This window comes from Bos grunniens, chromosome 16 (assembly GCF_055505025.1).
Source record: "Bos grunniens cultivar Pamir isolate PY7600 chromosome 16, Bosgru_T2T1.0, whole genome shotgun sequence".
NCBI lineage: Eukaryota > Metazoa > Chordata > Mammalia > Artiodactyla > Bovidae > Bos > Bos grunniens.
In genome coordinates this window covers 52,961,884-52,985,610 of record NC_141180.1, presented here as the reverse complement: position 1 = coordinate 52,985,610, position 23,727 = coordinate 52,961,884, and the positions used below count along the sequence as shown (strand labels likewise).

The window sequence follows — 23,727 nt, the reverse complement described above, 5'->3', positions numbered from 1 at the left end:
GGTGGATTCTTTACTATGCTGCCAGAGAAACCCTCACTTGAGCTAAGTTTTGCCTCCAGGAAGGGAAATGATTAAATCATCCAAGATAGATGACAGTTAATTCTATATTACAGCCAGATTTTCTTGTTGCTGTTAAACTTTTACTTTGAGATAATTATGATGAAAATACAGTTGTAAGAATTTATATAGAGCAATCTCATGTGCCTTTCTCACCATCTTCCCCTGGTGGTAATATCTTTCAAAGATATAGTATGACCAGGATAATGACAGTAGTAAAATCAAGATACAGAACATTTCTGTATCTTTCATGTTGTCTTTTAATCCTTTAATAGCTATACTCTCTTCCTTCTCACTCCCACTCTCAACCTGTGGCAAGCACTAATCTCTTTATGATTTCTGTAATTTTGTCCTTTGATAGAATGTAATATAAGTGAAATTATGCATTATATAACCATTGGGATTGATTTTTCATGTAGCATAACTCTGTGGAGATTCATCCAGGTTGTTGCATATATTAATCATTTATTTTTACTGCTGGGTAACAGTCCATGGTTAGGATGTACCACAGTTTGTCTCTCTTGAAGCACACCTGCATGTTACCCAGCCTTTGCCTAATACAGATAAAGCTGCTATATAAACATGCATAAACAGGTTTTTGTGTGAACATAAGTTTTCATTTTTCTGGGGTAAATCACCACAAGTGCACTTACTGGGTCTTACTATAATTGCATGTTTAATTTTTAAAGAAACTACCAAGACATTCCAGAGTGATTATGCCTTTTTTCCATTCCCACACAATGTATTAGTAATTCAGTTTCTCCACATTCTTACTACCATTTGAAGTTGTTGCTATTTTCTATTTTAGACATTTTAGTAGGTGTGTAATAATATCTTATTGTGGTTTTAGTCTGCATTCCCCTAATGACTGATATTTAGTGTCTTCATTTGCTTATTTTCCATCTGATTCTCTTCTTTGGTAAAATGTCTTTTCATGTCTTTTGTACATTTTCTAATTGAATTGTTTGTCTTCATACTGTTGCATTTTAAGAATTCTTTTTATATTCTGGATATGAGTTCTTTGACAGATACATGGTTATAAATATTTTCTCCTAATCTTTGGCTTATCCTTTTTAAAATTTAAAAATGTCTATTTAGCATCTACTGCATGCCAGGTATTAGGCTAATAATTAACTTGCTTCTTCAAACCATAGAGAAACTATTTGACCTCCCTGCTTTGCTGAGCTAGGTGAACTTTTCTTTTCATTGGGTGATAATTACTTTACAACGCTGTGTTAATTCTGCTGTACAACAATGCGAATCAGCTATCAGTATACATATGTCCCCTCCCTCTTGAGCCTCTCTCCTACCCAACTCACCATCCCAGCCCTCTAGGTCATCACAGAGCACTGAGCTAAGTTTCCTGTGCTGTATAGGTGCTTCCCACAACTATTTTACACGTGGTATATGTCAATGATACTGTCTCAATTTGTCTCATCCTTTCTTTCCCCCACTGTGTCCATAGATTCACTCTCTATGTGGGTGACTCTGTTCCTGCCCAGCAAAGGTTCATCAATACCATTTTTCTACATTTCGTATATATGCTTTAATATATGGTATTTGTTTTTCTCTTTCTGACCTACTTCACTCTGTTTGACAGGTTCTAGGTTCATCTGCCTCATGACAACTAACTCAGATTCATTCATTTTTATGGCTAGGTAATATTCCATTGTATATGTATACCAAAACTTCTTTATGCATTAATCTGTCAACAGACATATCGGTTGCTTCCATGTCATGGCTATTGTAAATAGTGCTGCTGTGAACATTGGGACATTCTTGTTGCTCTTCACTCACTAAGCCATATCCAGCTCTTTGCAACCCCATGGACTACAACATGCCAGGCTCCTCTGTCCTCCATCATCTCCTGGAGTTTACTTAAATTCATGTCCATTGAGTCAGTGATGCTGTCTAACGATCTCATCCTCTGCTGCTCTCTTCTCCTTTTGCCTTCAGTCTTTCCCAGTGTCAGGGCCTTTTCCAATGAGTCAGTTCTTCGCAACAGGTGACCAAAGTATTGGAGCTTCAGCTTCAGCAACAGTCCTTCCAATGAATATTCAGGGATGATTTCCTTTAGGATTGACTGGTTTGATCTCCTTGCAGTCCAAGGGACTCTCAAGAGTCTTCTCCTGCACCACAGTTCAAAAGCATCAGTTCCTTGGTGCTGAGCCTTCTTTATGGTCCAGCTCTCACATCTGTACATGACTACTGGATAAACCAATGCTTTGACTATATGGACCTTTGTTGGCAAAATAATGTCTTTGCTTTTTAACAAGCTGTCTAGGTTTGTTGTAGCTTTCCTTCCAGGGAGCAGACTTCTTTAAGTTTCATGGCTACAGTCACCATCTGCAATGATTTTGGAGCCCAAGAAAATAAAATCGATTACTGCTTCCACTTTTGTGTCTTTTTGCATTATAGTTTTCTCATGGTATTTATGGACTTTAATGTGCAGACCTGGGCTTTTACTCAACTCCTCCTCCTTGTTAAAGTGACAGTCTTTGCTTCAGGGATGACTGGAGCAAAAAGTGAGGATGAGAAGTTGGAAGAAAGGGGATTTGTTGCTGAATATTAGTTTCTTGTAGATAGCATATAGTTAGGTCACTTTTTTTAATTTTTTATTTTCTTTACTTTACAATATTGTATTGGTTTTGCCATACATCAACATGCATCCTCCACAGATGTACATGTGTTCCCCATCCTGAACCCCTCTCCCACCTCCCTCCCTATACCATCCCTCAGGGTCATCCCAGTGCACCAGCCCCAAGCTTCCTGTATCCTGCATCGAACCTGGACTGGTGATTCGTTTCTTATATGATATTATACATGTTTTAATGCCATTCTCCCAAATCATCCCCCCCTCCCTCTCCCACAGAGTCCCAAAGACTGTTCTATACGTCTGTGTCTCTTTTGCTGTCTTGCATACAGGGTTGTCATTACTATCTTTCTAAATTCCATATATATGCGTTAGTATATTGTACTGGTGTTTTTCTTTCTGGCTTACTTCACTCTGTATAATAGGCTCCAGTTTCATCCACCTCATCAGAACTGATTCAAATGTATTCTTTTTAATGGCTGAGTAATACTCCATTGTGTATATGTACCACAGCTTTCTTACCCATTCATCTGCTGATGGACATCTAGGTTGCTTCCATGTACTGGCTATTATAAACAGTGCTGTGATGAACATTGAGGTACACGTGTCTCTTTGAATTCTGGTTTCCTCGGTGTGTATGCCCAGCAGTGGGATTGCTAAATTCATCTACCAATCTCTGTCTTTAATTGGTATATTTAGACCATTTGCAGTTCATTATTTGTATCTTAGGGCTTCAGTTTGCCATTTTGTTTTTTGGTTTCTGTTTGCTCTGTGTTTTCGTTTTGTCTGTTTTTTCCTTCCTGCCTTCTTGGAGATTACTTGAACACTTTTTAGAATTCCTTTTAGGGTTATCTATAGTATCATTGTATCTTTTTGTGTACTTAAGTAACAGAAGTTTGACTTTGATGTGTCTTGATGTGGATTTATGTATCTTTATTCTTCTTTGGGTTTCCCTGGCTTAAATCTCTGTTTTTGTGTCTTTTGACAAACTTGGCAAATTTTCTTTTTTAAAAGAAATTTTAATTTATTTATTTTTGAATTGAAGGATAATTGCTTTACAGAATTGTGTTGGTTTCTGCCAAACATCAACATGAATCAGCCATAGGTATACATATGTCCCTTCCCCATCTCAACCCTCTTGGTTGTTGCAGAGCCTCAGGCAAACTTGGCAAATTTTCATTCATTATTCCTTGAAGTATTCCTGTCATTTTTATTCTCCTTTTAAGACTGCAGACACAAATGCTACATATTTTTTTTTATAGTCCCAATGATCCCTGAGGTTCTATTCATTTTTCTCAGTCTATTTTTTTCTCTTGTTTAGATTGCATAATTTCTATTTTCTGTCTTCCAGTTCACTGATTTCTCTGTTCACTTCATTCTGCTGTTGAACCAATCTAATGAGTTTTTTCCTTAGTCATTATATTTTTCAACTCTAAAATTTCAATTTGGTTCTCCTTTATGTTTTCTGTTTCTTTAATGTGTGTGTATGACTTTCTGTTTCTTTGCTTTTTACCACCCAGTGAAGATGAAAGTCCCAGCTCTCTACTCAGCTTCTTCTGAAAACCTTCCATGGGGGCCCTAGAGGTGCCTCATTGAATCTTGCCAAGGATGGAACTCTAGGTTCTCCACTTCACCTTTTTTTCCTATGGTATTTGTCTAAATTAGAATGGTTATTCTTTTAAAAGTTTTCTGTCTTGACAGACTGTTCCTTTCCTGTTCTTTCGCTAGACAGCAGGCTTTTTTCTATACCTGTTGGCATTTCCAGGTTTCTGGTTTGTTCAGCTCCAAATCTAGGATGTATGAGGCAAAAGGAAATCCAGCAAACTTAGCACCATGTCATTCCTAGTAAGTTTTTCTTCTCTTTTCTACCTTACAGTGTCTTTTGGTTGATTTATATATAACGTGCAGAGTTTTTAGTGTACTTATTTAGCTGGAATAACAGTGAAATGTACACCTACTCTATTTTCCTAGAAGCCAGGACCTGGATTTTAATAGACTTCTGTCATATATTTTCTAATACTATGTTGTGTGTGAGTAAAATTTTGGAGAATGTATTTAGTTTTCTGCTACAACAGAATGAAATTTGTTAGTGATTTCCTCATAACATCTATACTTGAATAATTAATTGATACATTTTTTGTCAGACTTCACCATTACAACTCTAAATTTGTTCCCATTTTCCATTTCTTATTTTTATAAGGCACCCCCTGTTTATTTATACCTGTGCTAACATATAAAAACAAAATTGAATACATTTTTATAGGAAAAAAGAAAGCTTTAAACATTTAATGCTGAGTAATATGAGTTCATTACTATCTGAATTTTGATCATCATTCTTTTGTTAATAAATACCAAGATTAGGTTTGCTTTTTGTGACCTTTCTTTTTCTGGGATATGCCGCTTGTTTTTAGTTTGACATCTTCCTTTTTATACTAGATGCTTAGAGGAATGTCAATTAACAAATTCTTTTACATCCAAGAATAGTTCCATGTTATATAAAGCCTATATAATTTGAGGAGACCTTCTTTAAGATAAATTGCAAGGCTTTGAAAGAGGTTGTGTAAATAAAAAGAGCCCATGAAGCTTAAGCTTCACTAGCTTCATGGTATATAAAGCTTTCACTTGTAAAATGGAAAGATGAGAAAGAACTAATTGTATATTGTATATTCATATATATATGAAGAATCAGTGAAGGGCAAAGGCCCCCCTATTCTCTACACACTGTTGCTCAGGGCAGTTTGCTTTTCTCAATCCAGTTTTTTTTTTAATTAATTAATTTATTTTAATTGGAGGCTAATTGCTTTACAATATTGTGTTGGTTTTTGCCATACATTGACATGAATCAGCCATGGGTGTACAGTTTTTAAGGAGCATTATCTCTTCCATTCTGCTCTTTTCCAATTCTGTCCTGTTCTTTGCAGAATTGTTAGCAGTGATTTGTCTCATCTTTGTGACTGTGATCAGATCAGTAGAAAAGGCAGAAAAAAGAAAAGCGACCAACTTCTCTATTTTAAGATATGGTGGTTGGAGAATTTAAGAAACATTATCCAAATGGTCGCTAATCTAGTTAATTTTTTTCCCTGTCATTAGACAAAAACTAAATTGAGGAAATTTATTTAAATTTAATAAATACAGGAATATAATTCTTTTTGTGTATCATTGCCTAATGTATCATTGCAAAATTTTTAGAACTCAGTGGCAGTTATCACTTGTTTCCCCTTCTGTTTTGTTCTTATCACACCCAGTCCCAAAATCTTGCCTTCAATATTATCAGCCAAACCAAACCAGTAATGCTTACTAATCTTTATCAATATTATTTAAATTATGGTACATGTAATACATATTGAATATTAACTGTAGGCATATGAAACAAACCATACTAATTAACTCTAAATTGATTTTATTCATTTCAAATGAGAGATAAGTCTGTGGCAATTTTTAAACTTTCAGGTCACTTTTGTATCGCAGTCTATTTTTTGCTGATGAGTTATTTCAAGGCTGTTTGCTTTATATAAAGGGACTTTGTGAAGATGCAGTTAGTCTCAAAAAAGGTGATGAAGATAATTCAAATGCCATATGCCTTGTAAAGGTAGGTAGAAGTATCTTACCATTAGATAATGTTGGTGTATAGAAAGTAGGAAAAACAAATATAATTTTAAATGGAAGAAATTCAAACTTCTCAATCCATAGTAAACCAGCCCTATGCATGACTAATGTTCTAAAATACCTACAAAGAACATTATTCCACTCAATTTTAACAGTTAACAATAATCTTTAAATTAATAATTAAGGGAAAAAATTTCTTCCTTACAAAAAACCTAAGCCTGTTATGAGGCCCTTTCTTATAACAAAAACTCTAACATGTAATATTGTTTATAAATAATCAACTATCTGTAATACATAATTGATAGTTATCAGCTGTTCTCTTATTATAGCTTGTCAAGACATTGTAATAAGTTGCTACTTAGAGTGTTTGGTTAAATTTATGTGTTCTCTTGTTCCACAGTTCCGTAAAGGGTGACTTCTTAATGAATGATTTGATTTATATAGTAGAGTTCTTTCAAAGAAATTAAGTACACAGACCTGTAAATTTTACATATATAACTGAGCAGGATTCCAGCATCTTTTACTTCACTTACCCACTGTGTAAGAGAGAAGAGTAAAATAGTCATCTAGTCTTAGAGAAATAGTTGAAAGGGCTTGAACAAGTTATAAACTTGACAGTCAGTGCAAAAATTGTGTGAACTATACCACTTGCAAATGAACAGCTTATTTTTAGAATCTATTATGTTAGTGACTGACACATAGTAGGTGCTCAATGAATAGTCCCTGAGTGAGTAAATAAATCAAAGAATTAGTCAAGAAATGTTACCAAACTCAGATCCAGTTGCTTGGCCCTTGAAAAGTCAATAACCAAGAGAGAGGCAGGTGTTGGTGGAAAGCAAGGTTGATTTTGATCAGAATGTCAGCAATCTGGGGAAATGGTGGACTTAATGTCCCTAGAAACCTTCTCTGAAGATCCTGCTTGGACATGAATGTTTTCAAAGGGAAAAGGGGAGGTAATCTCAGTTAATCACTGAGATGGGAGTTGGAGTTTCGCCACCACCCCTTGTGTACAAACTTGTTTTATTTCTTGTGATCTTTTCTTAGATGCTATCTTGTTTATACAGTTTGTTCACACAGTTTGTTCTTGAGATTACTGAAGGAGAAGCTAGGGAATTAATAATAATTAGTTGGCCAGATCTCTTCTGGTCATATGTTAGTTAATCCTTCTTCATTTCTACTTATTTGGTCTATAGAAAGAACAAATAGGTTAGGTCAGATATTGAAAAGTATATTTGAGCTGGAGATGAGCAGAGCACAGGGGTGCCTGATTTAAGGTTAGTTACAGTATAGCTTTGATAAAGTGATGAGACAGAAGGGATTTCCTGATGAGAGTGGTTTCCTGCAAGGAGATGCTTACAGAAATATTAGTTAATTACTACAGATGAAATATCATTTGTATAGTTATAGTAATAATACTATTGTTTCAAAAGGATTAAATTCAAGTTAAATATTTCACAGAGGAGTATTTTTAATATGGTTTTAATGCAAGAGGAAACAGTTGGACAGCTATAATATTACATTGTTTTATGAATAAATGAGTGACAGAATTTATCAGTTAACTTATTGATGGGTGGTAAGGCAAAGGAGATGTTAGAATATCTCTGATATCTATGACTAAAGTGCTAATAGATGGTAATGCTAACAGAGTGACCCAGAGGGGTTATTAGAGATCTTAAGTCATGTTAGCTTCCCCCTGGAACATGAAGCAGAAGGGAACAAACCTTTCCAGACAGTATATAATATGTGTTAGTTATCTATTATATGCAAAATGCAAAGGAGATGGATACAGAGTAAAAGACAAAGCATTGCTTTGTTTAATCTACTTATAGTTTATTGTGCTCAGTTGCTCAGTCTTGTCAGACTCTCTGCCACCCCCTGAACTGTAGCCAGCCAGGCTCTTCTATCTGTGGAATTATCCTGACAAGAAGCCTGGAGTGGGTTGTCATTTCCTGCTCCAGGGGAATCTTCCCAACATAGGGACTGAACCTGTGTCTCCTGCGGCTCCTGCATTGGCAGGCAGATTCTTTACCACTGAGCCACCTGGGAAGCCCTATAGTTTATTAAAAGAGATAATTCTTTACATATAAAAATGATAACTAATTCTAATCATTCTAGCTAATCAGTTAGCAAAATATAAGACAAGGAATTTTGGTTGCAAATAATATTTGTAAAATAGTCATACCACAGAAATTCAGAGGAAGTAGATATTAACCATTTTTAGAGATAAGGTTGAGGCATGCTTTGTGAAGGAAAGATATTATAACTAGGCTATGCTGGACTTGAATAACCAGAGAGGAAGGAAATAGGGCAGTTAAGTAAGGGATATGAATCTGTGTAAAATATTCAGTGCATGTTTGATTTGAAAGTTACATTGAGTCTTAAACATCAGATCAAGAACAGCAGCATAAGGGAAAAGTAGGAACTGAACCTGCCTTTAAGGCAGGGATGCTTCTAGTGGGGATTGTGAGGACATTTTGCAAGAATGGAAATTTCTAAGACTGGAGAAGCCAGGATCAGATGGAAGAAGAACAGAGATTCATAGACTGAGAACTGAGCCTGGCTCAGGAATTCGAAGATGGCCAGTTGTGCACTAGGTCTAAGGGACTACACAAAGCTGGGGATGCAGATTGCAACGAGGATTGACAATGAGGAGGGAAGGAGAATAAAGCAAGGTTAAGAATGCATATGATGGGATTGTTTAGAAGTTAATGCCATGAATGGAGTTTACAAGTGTGCCAGAATACACTGCTGGAATGCAAGCATATCTTTGTTGACTGAAAAAAACTGTATAGCCTAAAAGTTGAGACTGTTTTATTTGGCAAACTTTTTGAGAAATTAAGCAGAGGAGGCAGTCTGTCAGGTATATCTGAGGGACTGCTTTGAAGGGGTAAGGGAGGAGCCAGAGTATATAGGGGATCTTGCAATGAGAACCAGGTAGTTGGAAACACAAAAGATTATTATTATCTAAATACATCTCAGGTTAATGAATTTAGTGCTTCTCTGTGTATGGGAAGATGCAAGAGTCTGGGCCCATTGAAATCATTCCTTTGATATGCACCTTAACAATCTAGGGCTAGTATCCTGCTTGTCTCCATCCTGAATCCCCTCAGGGTGCACAGTTGAGGGTGGCTGGATGGAGGAGCCTGGTGGGCTGCAGTCCATGGGGTCACTAAGAGTCAGATACGACTGAGCGACTTTACTTTCACTTTTCACTTTCATGCATTGGAGAAGAAAATGGCAACCCACTCCAGTGTTCTTGCCTGGAGAATCCCAGGGACGGGGGAGCCTGGTGGGCTGCCATCTGTGGGATTGCACAGAGTTGGACACGACTGAAGTGACTTAGCAGCAGCAGCAGCAGCAGCTACTGACTTGATGGCCGCAATATCCTGTTTCATAATATGGCAGATGACATTCCGTTCACACCTTTAAAGGGACTGAAATGTTTACAAGTAGAAGGAAAACATGGAGAAGGAAATGGCAACCCACTCCAGTGTTTTTGCCTGGAGAATCCCAGGTACGGGGGAGCCTGGTGGGCTGCCATCTATGGGTTGCACAAAGTCGGACACAACTGAAGCGACTTAGCAGCAGCAGCAGCAGAAGGGAAAGAACACACATGAATCATTTTATCTAAAACTTCACTTTCAAATGACAAACTAAATCCTAGATTGTGACATGTGCAAGACCACAGAACCGACTGAAGAGTGTTGGGATTTTTTATTATGTTTTCTGTATAAGAACGATTGTGCTTTATTGGACACTGTTTTGAGTGCTTAATAAAATTGTAAAATTTTGTGACTCATCCCTTTTTGGGGAGGGCGAAGTGAGTGGCGCTAGTAATTTACATTTTTAACAAGCCAGGTGATTTCTGTGCAGAGTAAACTTTTAGAACTATTCATAAATAAAAACTATTGAAAGTTTCTGAAATTAATGCGATAGTGATTTACAAGTGATTTACAAGTAATTTACAAGATTTACAAGAATAATTGAAACCAAGGAGATGTAGAATTATAAAGATCAGTTACTGTAGTACGGGAATAATGCAGGCGAAGTAATAAGGACTTCAGTAGGCAGTGAGGTCAGAAAGGAAGGAAGATTTTTGAGACATTATACTGGAAACTTGGGCAAACTCTGAGACAGGGTGAGGGACAGAGAGGCCTGGCCTACTGTAGTCCATGGGGTTACAAAGAGTGGGACACAACTTGGTGACTAAACAACAACAACGAAACTGGAAAAATCAGGACCTGGTAACCATATGTGAGACCAGGAGAGGAAGAGCACAAAGAATTAATACAAAATTTGAATGCCAGAGCATTCCATTTTTTGTTTTTGGAAGCATATATTTATAAGGTATTACACTGGAGTGGGTTGCCATTTCCTTCTCCAATGCATGAAAGTGAAAAGTGAAAGGGAAGTCGCTCAGTCATGTCTGACTCTTAGCGACCCCATGGACTGCAGCCTACAAGGCTCCTCTGCCCATGGGATTTTCCAGGCAAGAGTACTGGAGTGGGGTGCCATTGCCTTCTCCGATAACTAGGGATAAAGATGTCCATATATTTGTTGATGAAAATGTATTTTGGAAAGAGAATTAACATAATGTGGGAAAAATAAAATACTGAAAAGAGGAAGAACAATGGAATATACACAAATAGGTGAAAATTATATGTATGTATTACTAGAGGAGTTCAGCAGCACAGTTGATGGAAATTTCTCCATGCAGGATTCTGAATAAATTCAGAATGTAATTTACTTTATTTAAATTATTTAATTTTAGTCTCTCTATCCTACATCTAGTGTTCATATTTTTAAGTTTTACAGATAATGGGAGCTCCAAAGTTAAAAGCAATTCCTAAGATTGTCAATTGCCCTGAATTCATAGATACTTCATAAACATATCAACTTCTGAATTTTTCTGCTTTAGTTTAAAAGTTAACTAAAGCTAACTAGAATTTAACAATTAAAATGATGTGTTTTTCTGTCTTCTTTAAAGGTTTGCTTAGATTGAGTAATAGTGTTTAAATTTGAATAATATATAAAGCATATATGATATATATAAAACAGTATAAAATATGCCATTCTTTATGATATGAAGCAGTGACCAAGATATTTTATTTTCTTTTTTTTAAAATGAATTTTGACTTTCAACACTGAACATTTACTATCATTTAATTAGCTGGATAAGTTTCGAACATATTCTCTACATGAATTTTGTGAAGAACAGTTACATCAGGCTACTCAGGCATTGAAACAACTTGAAGATGTCAGGGATAAAGCAATTTCAGAAATAAAACTTACAATTTTAAAGGTAATTCTTTGATTATATCCTCTCTGTTTATCAGTTTTATGTATCAACTAAAACTATTGCTCCAAATTGCATTCCTGGAAAAAGTGTTAGAAATGGACAGAGGGACGAACGTAGTTAATTAGCCAACCAACTAGTACTGTGAATTTACTATATGTAAGATTTTTCAAGGTGCTGTGTAGAATGCAAACACACACACACAAATGTATGTATATGTATTTTGTATTTATATACCTTCAATATGCTTACACTCTAATTTGAGCTGATATATAAAAGGAAACATTCTTTGTTACAAAGTTCACAGTGGGTACAAGATAAAACCTCATATTCAAGAGAAATAAAGCTAGGTAAAACAAAACTTCCCCAAGGATTTAATAAAGAGGATTTGATAATATAATAACAGTGTCCTCAAAGCATTCTTACCCAGTGTGTTGTGACTCATTTCATAGGATTATTTTATGTAGCTTCCCTGTATAGTTAATGACAGTGCATGAAATCATAATTCACAAAGTGCAATTCAGTAAGGAACTGATGCGATATCATCTAGTTATAGAACTTACTACCTCTGCTGCTTTGGCTGAATTTGAGGCTCTGGAGGAATTGGTGAACTAGGTCTCTCTCAAAAATTTTTAAATATTATTTTTCTGAATTGAACTTTTGATAGATATGGGGCAGCAGTAACTTAAAGGCTTTATGTATTGACAGGAAGATGAAGTGGACCTGTTTTCTGTCAGTGAACAAAAGCTTCTTATTCCTTATCTTATTCCTCATAGTCCCCCTAACCTCCCCAAGCCCAGTCATATGAAGACAGATGGGAACAATTTGGCCAAGGGTAGCATAAATCAAAAAGGGATTAATAAAAATATTACTGAGATGTGACTGAGATGCTCGTAAAATATTGTTCTTGTTCAGTTGCACAGTCACGTCTGACTCTTTGTGACCCAATGGACTACAGCACGCCAGGTTTCCCTGTCCTTCACCATCTCCTGGAGATTGCTCAAACTCAAGTCCATTGAGTCAGTAATGGCATCCAACCATCTCATCCTCTGTCATTCCCTTCTCTTGCCTTCAGTCTTTCTCAGCATCAGGGTCTTTTCTAATGAGTCAGCTTTTCGCATCAGGTGGCCAAAATATTGGAGCTTCAGGTTCAGCATCAGTCCTTCCAGTGAATAATCAGATTTGATTTCTTTTAGGATTGACTGGTTGGATCTCCTTGCAATCCAAGGGACTCTCAAGAGTCTTCTCCAACACCGCAGTTCAAAAGCATCAATTCTTCGGTGCTCAGCTTTCTTTATGATCCACCTCTCATTTCCATAACATGACTCTTGGAAAAAGCATAGCTTTGACTAAACAGACCTTTGTCAGTAAAGTAACGTCTCTGCTTTTTAATATGCTATCTAGATTGGTCATAGCCTTTCTTCCAAGGAACAAGCTGGTCTCTCACTGGTTCCATTGTTTCCCCATGTATTTGCCATGAAGTGATGGGACCAGATGCCATGATCTTCATTTTTGAATGTTGAGTTTCAAGCCAGCTTTTTCACTCTCCTCTTTCACTTGCATCAAGAGGCTCTTTAGTTCCTCTTCGCTTCTGCCTTGAGGGTGGTGGTATATGCATATCTGAGGTTACTGACATTTCTTCCAGCAGTCTTGATTCCAGCTTGTGCTTCATCCAGCTTGGCATTTTGCATGATGTAGTCTGCATATAAGTTAAGTAAGCAGGGTGACAATATACAGCCTTGATGTACTCCTTTCCCTATTTGGAACCCAGTCCATTGTTCTACGTCCAATTCTAACTGTTGTTTCTTAACCTGAGTACAGGTTTCTCAGGAGGCAGATAAGGTAGTCTGGTATTCCCATCTCTTTAAGAATAGTCCAGTTAGTTGTGATCCACGCAGTCAAAGGCTTTAGTGTAGTCAATGAAGCAGAAGTAGAATTTTTCTAGAATTCTCTTGCTTGTTCTATGATCCAGAGGATGTTGGCAATTTGATCTGGTTCCTCTGCCTTTTCTAAATCCAGCTTGAATATCTGGAGTTCTTGGTTCATATACTGTTGAAGCCTGGCTTGGAGAATTTTGAGCATTACTTTGCTAGTGTGTGAAATGAGTGAAGTTGTGTGGTAGTTTGAGGATGGGAAGGAAAACTTTTCCAGTCCTGTGGCCCCTGCTGAGTTTTCCAAATTTGCTGGCATATTGAATGCAGCACTTTCACAGCATCATCTTTAAGGATTTGAAGTAGCTCAGCTGGAATTCCATCACCTCCACTAGCTTTGTTCGTAGTAGTGCTTCCTCAGACCCACTTGACTTCACGCTCCAGGATGTCTGGCTCTAGGTGAGTGATCCTACCATCGTGGTTATCTGAAATATTACTCATATTGTGTCTCCTTTTCTCTCATTCAGCATCACTTGGATTTGGCCATAAATATTGGTTAAGATATTTTCACTTAAATCAATTTCAGATAAGAACCTACTAGACTTACTGCTAGCTCTGTTTTAGAAATTCACCAAACTTATTTACTCCATGGAAGTATGTAGACTTAATAAAGATGAGAACATCATAAAACTGAGAATGTGTCCAAATAAAAAAATTGTGAACTAACATTGGAAATGAAAGTATCAATAAAGCATATTTTTTCTTTTTTTCCATTAGATATTATTTCTCAGAGGCTTAAGCCCTACTGTGACACAGCTCTTTAATCTGGGTAATAGACCACTGAGTTACTGGGTTCCTTGTGGCTACATCAGTCAGAGAATTTTCCCTATTTCCCAATTTCCAGAAAGAGTGTCAGTTGTCAGTTCCTGGGAGCACTATAAAAGCTTCTCAAGTGAATCTAAAGTAGAGCTAGATTGAAAAACATTCTTCTGGTCAATGTTTGGGACAGCCTAGCTCTGGGAAAATATAGCACAGGTATCAGTTCAGTTCAGTTCAGTCGCTCAGTCGTTTCTGACTCTTTGCGACCCCGTGAATCGCAGCACGCCAGGCCTCCCTGTCCATCACCAACTACCGGAGTTCACTCAGACTCACGTCCATCGAGTCAGTGATGCCATCCAGCCATCTCATCCTCTGTCGTCCCCTTCTCTTCCTGCCCCCAATCCCTCCCAGCATCAGAGTCTTTTCCAATGAGTCAACCCTTCGCATGAGGTAGCCAAAATACTGGAGTTTCAGCTTTAGCATCATTCCTTCCAAAGAAATCCCAGGGCTGATATCCTTTAGCATGGACTGGTTGGATCTCCTTGCAGTCCAAGGGACTCTCAAGAGTCTTCAACACCACAGTTCAAAAGCATCAATTCTTTGGCGCTCAGCCTTCTTCACAATCCAACTCTCACATCCATACATGACCACAGGAAAAACCATAGCCTTGACTAGATGAACCTTTGTTGGCAAAGTAATATCTCTGCTTTTGAATATGCTATCTAGGTTGGTCATAACTTTCCTTCCAAGGAGGAAGCATCTTTTAATTTCATGGCTGCAGTCACCATCTGCAGTGATTTTGGAGCCCACAAAAATAAAGTCTGACACTGTTTCCACTGTTCCCCCATCTAATTCCCATGAAGTGATGGCACCAGATGCCATGATCTTCGTTTTCTGAATGTTGAGCTTTAAGCCAACTTTTTCACTCTCCTCTTTCACTTTCATCAAGAGGCTTTTAGGTCCTCTTCACTTTCTGCCATAAGGGTGGTGTCATCTGCATATCTGAGGTTGTTGATATTTCCCCTGGCAATCTTGATTCCAGCTTGTGCTTCTTCCAGCCCAGCGTTTCTCATGATGTACTCTGCATATAAGTTAAATAAGCAGGGTGACAATATACAGCCTTGACATACCCCTTTTCCTATTTGGAACCAGTCTGTTGTTCCATGTCCAGTTCTAACTGTTGCTTCCTGACCTGCATACAGATTTCTCAAGAGGCAGGTCAGGTGGTCTGGTATTCCCATCTCTTTCAGAATTTTCCACAGTTTATTGTGATCCACACAGTCAAAGGCTTTGGCCTAGTCAATAAAGCAGAAATATATGTTTTTCTGGAACTCTCTTGCTTTTTCCATGATCCAGCGGATGTTGGTAATTTGATCTCTGGTTCCTCTGCCTTTTCTAAAACCAGCTTGACACAAGTATAGAACTAATGAAATGGAAATGGATAGTCACTATCAGTGATGTAAATAACCTAGAGCCAATATTGAGATATGTCTAACTTAAAGTATACCTTGTGATGATAGGGAATAGGTTAACCCCTCAGAGGCCAGCATTTCCATTAGCCTCACCAATACTCAATAAAAGACCAGCATTACTAGGCCTATCACAGTTTACTTTTGTACTGATATAGTTATTAAACCATTTAAAGCTAATTTGACATCAATACTAAAAATCTTTGTTTTGAATCGTTAATATACTCAGTTTCACCGTTTTACCAATAAAAAATTCAGGCATTATGCACACTAAGTTTTCAAAGCATTGAAAAGATAAACTTTGTAATAAAAACATAATCTATTAGTAAAGTTAGTATTCCATTTGTCAGATCCAGTGTGGCTGTGCCTGTAATTGGTGTAGAAATTACCCTATTTTTTTGTCCAGTTTCTTCAAACAGCTGTTGCAACCATTGTGTCAATAAAGAACTAGTTTTTATGGCTGGCTTTGCCCAGTACCAAGAGGGAACTGCTTAGGTTAGAAGAGCTTCTCTGGCCAGGATAGGAATGTAGTGAGCAGCCAGCTCCCCAGACTTTTGGGTCACCCCACAAAGAAAAGCTATGACCAACATACACAGCATATTAAAAAGCAGAGACATTACTTTGCCAACAAAGGTGCATGTAATCAAAGCTGTGGTTTTACCAGTAGTCATGTATGGATGTGAGAGTTGGACTGTAAAGAAAGCTGAGTGCCAAAGAATTGATGCTTTTGAACTGTGGTGATGGAGAAGACTCTTGAGAGCCCCTTGGACAGCAAGGAGATCAAACTAGTCCATCCTAAAGGAAATCAGTCCTGAATATTCATTGGAAGGACTGATGCTGAAGCTGAAGCTCCAATACTTTGGCCACCTGATGTGAAGAACTGGCTCATTTGAAAAGACCCTGATGCTGGGAAAGATTGAAGGTGGAAGGAGAATGGGATGACAGAGGATGAGATGGTTAGATGGCATCACCGACTCAATGGGCATGAGTTTGAGTAGACTGCGGGAGTTGGTGATGGACAGGGAGGCCTGGCATACTGCAGTCCATGGGGTTGCAAAGAGTTGGATACGACTGAACGATTGAACTGACTGACATAAGTTCTCATTGTGATTTCACCCAACCAAACCAGCAAAGCTGAGAAGTACAGAGATTGCAAGAAGAAGGTTATTGATGCTAAGAAGCACTATTTTGGAGTCCCCACTCCAGCCTCTTAGCACCAAGGGAGTATTTGCCCATCAGTAGGCCAACACCAGATGAGACCACCTGCACCTAGATCTGACCCAGCTGGTACTCACCAATGGTATCAAAGCAGGGCCTAGCAGCCAAGAGGGTTGGGGTCAGCACCACCTACTAACGCACCCATGTAGTCAGCCCCAGCACAGCAGAAGGGCCCATGCAGCCCACATTGGGGCACATCTAAAGCATATAGCTTTGGTGACCACAGGGGAGTGTGCTGCTACACCCAACAGAACATTTCCTATGTACGCATACTTCTCCAAGATTGGGAAATGTAACCCATCTACCTAGTACACAGAAGAAAACATATAGAATTAGGCAAACTGAGGAAACAGAGGAATATAGTCCAGACAAAAGAACAAGACAAACCCTAGAAGAACTAAGTGAAGTGGAGATAAGCAGTGTACCTGATAAAGAGTTCACGGTAATGATCAAAAAGATACTCAATTCATGATAAGGATGGATGAACATACTGAGACATTTAACAAAGACTCAGAAAATATAAAGAAGTGCCAAACAGAGCTGAAGAATAACATAGCTGAAATAAAAAAGATATACTCAATCAACAGTACAGTAAATGATACAGATAAATGGATCAGCACCTGGAAGAAAAGAGTAGTGGTAGTCACCCAAACAAAACAGAAAAAAGAATTTCACACAATGAGGATCATTTGAGAGACCTCTGGTCAAAATCAGCCAATATTAACATTCCCATTTTTGGGGTCCCAGAAAGAGAGAGAAGCAAGACGAGAGAAGGGGCAGAAAGCTTATTTAAAAGAAATGCCAATAACGTCCCCAGTCTGCAGAGGTTTTTGCATATCCAAGTTCATGAAACTCATAGGTTATCAAACAAAATCAACCTAGATTATTTCCAGGATTCATAATAAAGCTATCCAAATTCAAAGAATATTAGCATCAAGAAAAAAACATAGCGTGTAACTTACAAGGGAACTACCACATAAGGCTAGTAGCAGATTTCTAAGCAGGAACTTTATAGGTCTGGTGAGTCGGAGGACATAGTCAAAATGCTCTGTCTAGTGCTTCTTTATATTTTCTTATTCTTTGTTAAATGTCAAGAACTTCATCAATTGATAATCCATTCCTTCAGAGAGTCGACCAGTACTCAAAACAGTTTCCAAATTGGTAAATAGCTCACCACAAACAGTGATAGTGCAAAGAAATAGAGGAAAGCAGTAGAATGGGAAAGGCTAGAGATCTCTTCAAGAAAATTACAGATACCAGGGGAACATTTCGTGCAAAGATGGGCTCAATAAAAGACAGAAATGGTATGGACCTAACAGAAGCAGAAGATATTAAGAAGAGGTGGCAAGAATACACAGAAGAACTGTACAAAAAAGATCTTCATGACCCAGATAATCACGATGGTGTGATCACTCAGCTAGAGCCAGACATCCTGGAATGTGAAGTCAAGTGGACCTTAGGAAGCATCACTATGAACAAAGCTAGTGGAGGTGATGGAATTCTGGTTGAGGTATTTCAAATCCTGACAGATGATGCTGTGAAAGTGCTGTACTCAATATGCCAGCAAATTTGGAAAACTCAGCAATGGCCACAAGACTGGAAAAGGTTAGTTTCATTCCAATTCCAAAGAAAGGCAATGCCAAAGAATGCTCAAACTACAACACGATTGCACTCATCTCACACTCTAGTAAAGTAATGCTCAAAATTCTCCAAGCCAGGCTTCAACAGTACATGAACTGTGAAATTCCAGATGTTCAAGCTGGATTTAAAAAAGGCAAAGGAACCAGAGATCAAATTGCCAACATGCATTGGATCATCGAAAAAGCAAGATAGTTCCAGAAAACATCTACTTCTGCTTTATTGACTATGCCAAAGCCTTTGACTGTGTGGATCACAGCAAACTGTGGAAAATTCTGAAAGAGATAGGAATACAAGAGCACCTGACCTGCCTCTTGAGAAATCTGTATGCAGGTCAGAAAGCAACAGAACAGGACATGGAACAACAGACTGGTTCAAATAGGAAAAGGAGTACATCAAGGCTGTATATTGTCACCCTGCTTATTTAACTTATATGCAGAGTACATCATGAGAAATGCTGGGCTGGAAAAAGCACAAGCTGGAATCAGGATTGCTGGGAGAAATAGCAATAACCTCAGATATGCATATGACACCACCCTTATGGCAGAAAGCAAAGAAGAACTAAAGAGCCTCTTGATGAAAATGAAAGAGGAGAGTGAAAAAGTTGGCTTAAAGTTCAGCATTTAAAAACAAAGATCATGGCATCTGGTCCCATCACTTCATGGCAAATAGATGGGGAAATAGTGAAAACAGTCAGAGACTTTAGTTTTTTGGGCTCCAGAATCACTGCAGAAGGTGACAGCAGCCATGAAATTAAAAGACACCTGCTCCTTGGAAGAAAAGCTATGACCAACCTAAACAGCATATTCAAAAGCAGAGACATTACTTTGCCAACAAAGGTCTGTCTAGTCAAGGCTATGGTTTTTCCAGTAGTCATGTATGGATGTGAGAGAGGGACTATTAAGAATGCGGAGTGCAGAACAATTGATGCTTTTAAACTGTGGTGTTGAAGAAGACTCTTGAGAGTCTTGGACTGCAAGGAGATCCAGCCAGTCCATCCTAAAGGAAATCAGTCCTGAATATTCATTGCAAGGACTGATGTTGAAGCTGAAACTCCAATACTTTGGCCACCTGATTGGAAGAACTGACTCACTGGAAAAGATTCTGATGCTGGGAAAGATTGAAGGCAGGAGGAGAAGGGGATGGCAGAGGATGAGATGGTTAGATGGCATCACCGACTCAATGGCATGAGTTTGAGTAGACTGCGGGAGTTGGTAATGGGCAGGGAGGCCTGGTGTGCTGCAATCCATGGGGTCGCACACAATTGGACATGACTGAGTGACTAAACTGAACTGAATTAATTTTTTAAAAGAAAAAAAATACTAAAGTGAAACATAAAGAGAGGCAATATAAAAAGCTAATGCAATTATGGTTTTAAAAATTAGGGTACAAGTTGAAAACTTACCAAGAAGTTAAATACCAGTCTAGCAAAAATATAGAAAGCATGAATGACCAATAAAAGAACAAAAATTTCAAGTATTTTTAGAATTTTAAAGGTTCATCAGTCATAAAAAGAAATCTGTCTAAAAGGAACCATTTGGAATAACTTTAGAATTATTTTTAGTAGCGTAATTTAGAAATGTTTGATGGTATTCGTAGTACTGATGCCACCCTGTATTTTTGATCAAACATGCCATTCTTTAATAAACTACTAAGTCAGTTGTCTTTAGATATAATTATCTGAATAAAACTCTAAGGTTAGATTTGATGAATTCAGAGTTTTTCTTAATTCTGTATTATTTATTAGCATGTATGTAATACGTAATTGCTTGTAGGCATTTTTTTAAGTCTTGTTGCTGTAGCCTAGCATAGGGGCGGCAGCGTTGGACTGGGTCTTAGGACGTCTTGTATTCAGATTTGACTGTCTTCTACTGGTAGCTCAGTGTATTTGAGGAGGGCCCCTCTATCTAGGAATGTGTTGATATTCATTTGTATATACTTCCTGTTTGAGTTCCATAGACATATCTGCTTATCAGTGAGACACCAAACTTCATGGATTTCATAACACATGAGATGTTTTCTTTTTCTCTGACATTTAAATGCAGTGTAAGCAGAAAGTGAAGTTTTAATGAAAGTTGTTGATAATATTTAGTTCAGTGTTATTCAGACTAATGAAAATACTGTAAGTTAGAAATCATGCATATTATAGGAAATCATCACTTGTCTCTCAATTGTTTGTTGAATTGTAGGTGGCAGAAAAGAAAGATATTAAAGAATATTTTGAATCAAACCTTTCTGAAGATACAACACATTTTAAGCTGCCTACCTATCGACGCTTATTAGAAGTAATTTTTAGATTCTTGATGCTGGTTGACTATATGTTTCAGGAACTCATCCGTCAACTAATGAACACTGCAGTCACACTACTTTTAGAATTATTTAATAATTCTGCTAGAATGCCAGCTTCAGTGGAAAAAAAGAATGAAAATCTCATCAAGTAAATCATACTTTTTTAATTATAAAAGGAATTTGTAATCATAGTGTTGTAATATGTTGCCACTTACAATAATGTCAGCTGGAATTTTAAAATTCTCTTGTAGAAAATTGTTTGTGCTCAGTTTTTACAATTATCTGAACTTATTATCTCCCATTGTTTTATTTAACATTATTTATAAAAACATGAGAAAATTTCCCCAAGATTCTGCATAAGTCAAGTTGCCATGTAAGTTGTAGGATACTCAGTAAAATTTGAAATTCAGATAAACAGTAAGTGCTGGTCACTCAATCATATCTGACTCTTTGCGACCCCATGTACTGTAGCCTACCAGGCTCCTCTTTCCATGGAATTCTCCAGGTAAGAATACTGGAATGGGTTGCCATTTCCTTCTCCAGGGGATCTTCCCAACCCAGGGATTGAACATGGGTCTCCTGCATTGCAGGCAGATTCTTTACCATCTGAGCCACCAGGGAAGCCTACTATTAAAAGACATTTCTAAATATAAAGACAGATCAACTTAAAAAGTATCAGCAGATACATGCTTGATTTTTTCTTATAATCTATAGACAATATATTAGAATATGTAATGAATCCATACACTTTTTCTGAAGGAATACCCGATAGTAGAAAAGTTACAAATAGAAGTAATAGTAGTAAAGTTACAAATGACAGTCATCAATCAGATGGAATAATTTAGATGAATTTTGTCTCTCTCGAAGAGATGGGGACTGAGCAAAGTGGCCAGGAAGGAAATACAATGTACTTTTAACTTTGTATGAAAAATAATGTTCAGTTCCGTGTTGCTGAACATAGTTCTGTTTTTGCTACATAAATCTTCTACAGATTACTGTCTGAGTATAATTTTTAATAAAAGCGTGTCCCAATTATTATCTATACTACCAGTTATTGTTTATCTGAAATTAAAATTTTAACCAGTGTCCTGTATTTTTATTTGTGAAATCTGTTAATCCTATGCCTAGTACACTGTATTTTCAAAGTTCAGAGCCAGCTCTTTTTTTTTATTAATTAATTTATTTATTTTACTTTACAATATTGTATTGGTTTTGCCATACATTGACTTGAATCTGCCATGGGTGTACATGTGTTCCCCATAAAGATAATTGAGAATGATTCTGGAAGGAGCCTCAATGTTCAGTTGGAATTTGAGTCAATTTCATGTAATTTCTATTGAATACAGAATATTTGCACCTTCTATTTGAATACTACTATTTAAAAAAAACATTTTTCTTATGTTTCGCAACTAGATATATCTACTCTAATTTGTGAACATGGAATCTGAACTGAAATTTTGGAATACTTTATGTCCAAACTCTCTAATTTTAGCAACATCATTTTAGTCAAATAACATTACTTTGGCTATTCTGTGTCCCTTGAGTTTCCATAGTATTAAAGAATAAGTTTGCAAATTTCTGCAAAAAAAGAAAAGTCAGCTGGAATTTTGATAGGGATTGCATTTGATAGGTAGATAAATATGAGGAGCATTTTATCTTTAAAGTTTTCCAATCTATGTACATGAAATATCTTCCCACTTATGTGAAAGTCAGTTGTGTCTGACTCTTTACAACCCCATGGACTGTAGCCCGCCAGGCTCCTCTGTCCATGGGATTCTTGAGGCAAGAATAGTGGAGTGGGTTGCCATTCCCTTCTTCAGGGGATCTTCCCAACCCAAGGATTGAATCTGGGTCTCTTGCACTGCAGACAGATTCTTTACCATCTGAGCCAACAGGGAAGCCTTTCCACTTATATAGGTATCTTTTAATTTCTTTCAACAATATGAATTTGGCTTCCCTAGTGGCTCAGACAGTAAAGCGTCTGTCTGCAATGCAGGAGACCTGGGTTCAGTCCCTGGGTTGGGAAGATCTCCTGGAGAAGGAAATGGCAGCCCACTCCAGTATTCTTGCCTGAAAAATCCCATGGACCGCGGAGCCTGGTAGGCTACTGTCCATGGAGTCGCAAAGAGTCGGACACGACTGAGTGACTTCACTTTCACTTTCACTTTTAATTTCTTTCAACAATATGAATTTTATATTTTTTTAAAAAAAACATTGTTGAGGATTTTATCCTTTTGATGCTATTGTAAATGGAATTGTTTTTTAAATTTCATTTTTGGGTTGTTCAGGACCACAGTGAGATATCATTTCACACAAATTAGGGTGGGTATTATATTTAAAAAAAAGAAAAATAGTACCCATCCTAATTTATGTGAAGTGATATCTCACTATGGTCCTGATTTGTATTTTCCTGATAATTAGTGATGCTGAGCATCTCTTCACTGGCCATCTTATGTATCTTCTATGTGGGAATGTCTAGTTATTGATATAGTCTGCATATTAATGAGGTATAAGATTTTTTAAAGACTTTATTTTTCTTATCATTTCTTAACCTAGAATACATAAGGACATCTTTGCTTTCACTGGAAAGATGACAAGTGATTATGAAGAATTTGATAATTCAAACTTATATGCTTATTCTGTTCCAAAGTCAGAAGTAAAAACACAAGACAATGAGGTAAAATAGTCTTTGAAAAGTATAAGCATAGATATTAAATGTAAAATGAAAAATAACTTTTGGAATTAAAATTGTGATTTATGATCGAAACTGAAACACACAATCACACACACACATCTGCTCACACTGTAGAAAGCTATAATGACATTTGTTTCATTTGTTCATGCATTACTGAGTACTTATAATATACCAGG

At 37.3% G+C, this 23,727-nt stretch overlaps 1 protein-coding gene across 2 annotated transcripts in view; it reads left to right on the top strand.

Annotated features, from left to right (window-relative positions):
• DNAH14 (dynein axonemal heavy chain 14) overlaps positions 1–23,727 on the top strand; it is a 376,358-nt gene that overhangs the window by 61,221 nt on the left and 291,410 nt on the right. For both annotated transcript variants that reach the window (XM_086345146.1, XM_086345147.1), the window contains 4 exons: positions 6,101–6,239; positions 11,427–11,558; positions 20,757–21,004; positions 23,413–23,533. In XM_086345146.1, the coding sequence (XP_086201272.1) occupies positions 6,101–6,239; positions 11,427–11,558; positions 20,757–21,004; positions 23,413–23,533 (640 nt within the window). The remainder of the gene's footprint in view (positions 1–6,100; positions 6,240–11,426; positions 11,559–20,756; positions 21,005–23,412; positions 23,534–23,727) is intronic.